The sequence below is a fragment of the Penaeus japonicus genome, unplaced genomic scaffold, assembly GCF_977035675.1.
Source record: "Penaeus japonicus unplaced genomic scaffold, GWHDUDI00000001_assembly GWHDUDI00000030, whole genome shotgun sequence".
NCBI classification, from domain to species: Eukaryota; Metazoa; Arthropoda; class Malacostraca; order Decapoda; family Penaeidae; genus Penaeus; species Penaeus japonicus.
Window position 1 is genome coordinate 17,450,989 of NW_028234432.1, and position 2,500 is coordinate 17,453,488.

Below are 2,500 nucleotides of genomic sequence, written 5' to 3' on the forward strand. Positions count from 1 at the left end.
TATCTATTTATATATATATATCTATATATTTCTACACACACCAACACAACCACACACACACACACACGCACACACACACACACACACACACACATATATATATATATATATATATATATATATATATATATATATATATATATGATATATATTTTCATATTCATCTACCTATAAATGTATATATACATATATATATATATATATATATATATATATATATATATATATGTGTGTGTGTGTGTGTGTGTGTGTGTGTGTGTATGTATGCGTATGTGTGTGCGTGTGGGTGTGTGCCTGAGTATGTATGTGTGCGTGTGCGCGTGTGTGTCCGAAGGTTCGGTGTGTGCTAGAAGGTTCGGGAAGACGTCGTCCAACTAACTTGCTGGTCGTTTGGCAAGCGGCGACAAATAAGCCAATAGGGAGGGAGACTTACACCTTGCCAGGTTAGTCTCAGGAGGCAAACATTATACCCATAGGATGCCAGCATTCCCTTCCAGTTATATGAAATATATGAGAATTTCTATCCACAACTTACGGAATAATGAGTTTAATTCCTGAAATTATCCAGAAATTTAGATCACAAATCAACCCTGACCACAACATTTCAACTCCGAAATCGCAAAACTAGAAATGTTCTAAAAAAGACAGGTTTTTGAGGTCAGACACGGAGGAATTCAATTTGGATTCCGGTCATCCTCTTTTCCCAGCGGATGTATAATAAACACGAACAAAGGGAATTTAATCACTGAGAGCAGTAACCTATAGTGTTCAAAATTTCCCATATCATTATACGACTGATATATCCCGTATGCAGAGAAGTAAAATGCTTAGGTTATTGTCTTTGAGATTTGTTTTTTTATTTAGTTTAGATTTCTTCTAAGTCATCAGAAATAATGAAGAGTCTGCATGATTTTAACCAAGCATTCACGCATTGTAAGAATACGGATATCAACTGAAGCCTTGTTTATGAACCGGTCAGCTTCTTAGCTACGGAAAAGGGGCGTGGCCTGAAGAAAATTGTTTTTATCATCAAAGACATCGTCAATATAACAATAATAGAGGCAACGAATTAGTTTAGTATATTAGACAAGTAAAATGTTGTCGGCGATTGCGAGGATGCCATCCACCAACATCTCCGTTATTAAATAAGGCTAACAATTGTAATAAGAGTAATATTGGCATCAGTGTTGCAACCAATAGAAAATCAGGAGAAAAATGGAAAATGTGAAGAAAATCCGTTTTCAAATTCATTACACGAATATCATTATGCTAAAACAATACCAAATACTTTCGTTCATCCAAGTTGATTAAGTATATCAAAACAGCCTAACCACCACTACCATAATTTGCTTTTTCTTTTTTTTTCTTTTTTTTGAACCCGCTCTCCTTCGTATCCATTCATCCAACCATCTATTTACCTATCTATCTACCGTATTCCTCTCTTATACACACGTATATACAAATTATGTACTTACTCTCGCACAAAACATGGAAAGCCCTACAAACACAGTCTATCAACAGCATTATATATATTTCGTTGAGAGATGGAAGAGCGTTTTTTTGAATCGTAGATATTTTTCGTTCGCATAACGTTAATTATATCTCTAAAACAAAATGCATATGCTGGACTTCCTTACCTCTAGTTAAATTAACGGCATGATAGAACTAATGATAGAACAGGAGATTCTGAATTAAGTACTTAAAAAGGTCGTCCGTGTTTAGAGTTTGATATGAAAGACAAACAGAAGAGTGTGATTGGCTTAAATCTGACTTTAAAAAGCCTGTCTGATTCGCAATGGATCAAAGCAATATAAATATCACTTGACAAATTTCTTGGCTGTAGAGAAGTAAGAAAAATCATTTTGAGAAGAAATCCAAAAAGTTAAAGTTTAGATATAGATAAGCGGACGATGAACTCAAGATACATACTGAAATCACAGACCTTAAAACTTCCTATAAAAACCGGATTGTAAACTTAGAGATCTAAACTATGAGTACAAAGATACATGTTTACGATTACTAAAACATGCATACGTTCTCTTATTGATTAAGATAAACCATCACACTTATTGCTACTACTACCATTACTTCTATTACTAATCTACCAATACTACTACTACCACTACTACTACTACAGTCACTACTGCTACTACTATTACTTCTACTACATCCACTACTGAAAAAGTAAACAAGCGACGCGCACTCACCACGTCCCGGTAGCTGGTCTGGCGGTTGGAGACGAAGGGCTCCGTGAGGACGAGCATCACCACGAACCGGATGATGAGCGACACCACCAGGTTCCGGTGCACGCGCAGCCGGTCGCACTCCAGCGTCCTGTGCCGGAGACACCGTTAGGGCTCGCTTGAGGCTTGATGACCTTTGCCATGGATGGCCATTGAGTCATTTACGGTACCAACAGATGGGATATGTAAAAGGAGGTTTTGTTGAATTGCATGGGATTCTATAGGTAGGAATCTAAGTTGGATCAGTTAGATTTTTT

The 2,500-nt window shown here is 36.6% G+C and overlaps 1 protein-coding gene across 1 annotated transcript in view; it reads right to left on the minus strand.

The window, feature by feature from the left end:
- Window positions 1-2,500, minus strand: part of LOC122255441 (uncharacterized) — a 226,377-nt gene that overhangs the window by 62,072 nt on the left and 161,805 nt on the right. The window contains exon 6 of the mRNA XM_086554723.1: window positions 2,208-2,334. Within this exon, the coding sequence (XP_086410849.1) occupies window positions 2,208-2,334 (127 nt within the window). The remainder of the gene's footprint in view (window positions 1-2,207; window positions 2,335-2,500) is intronic.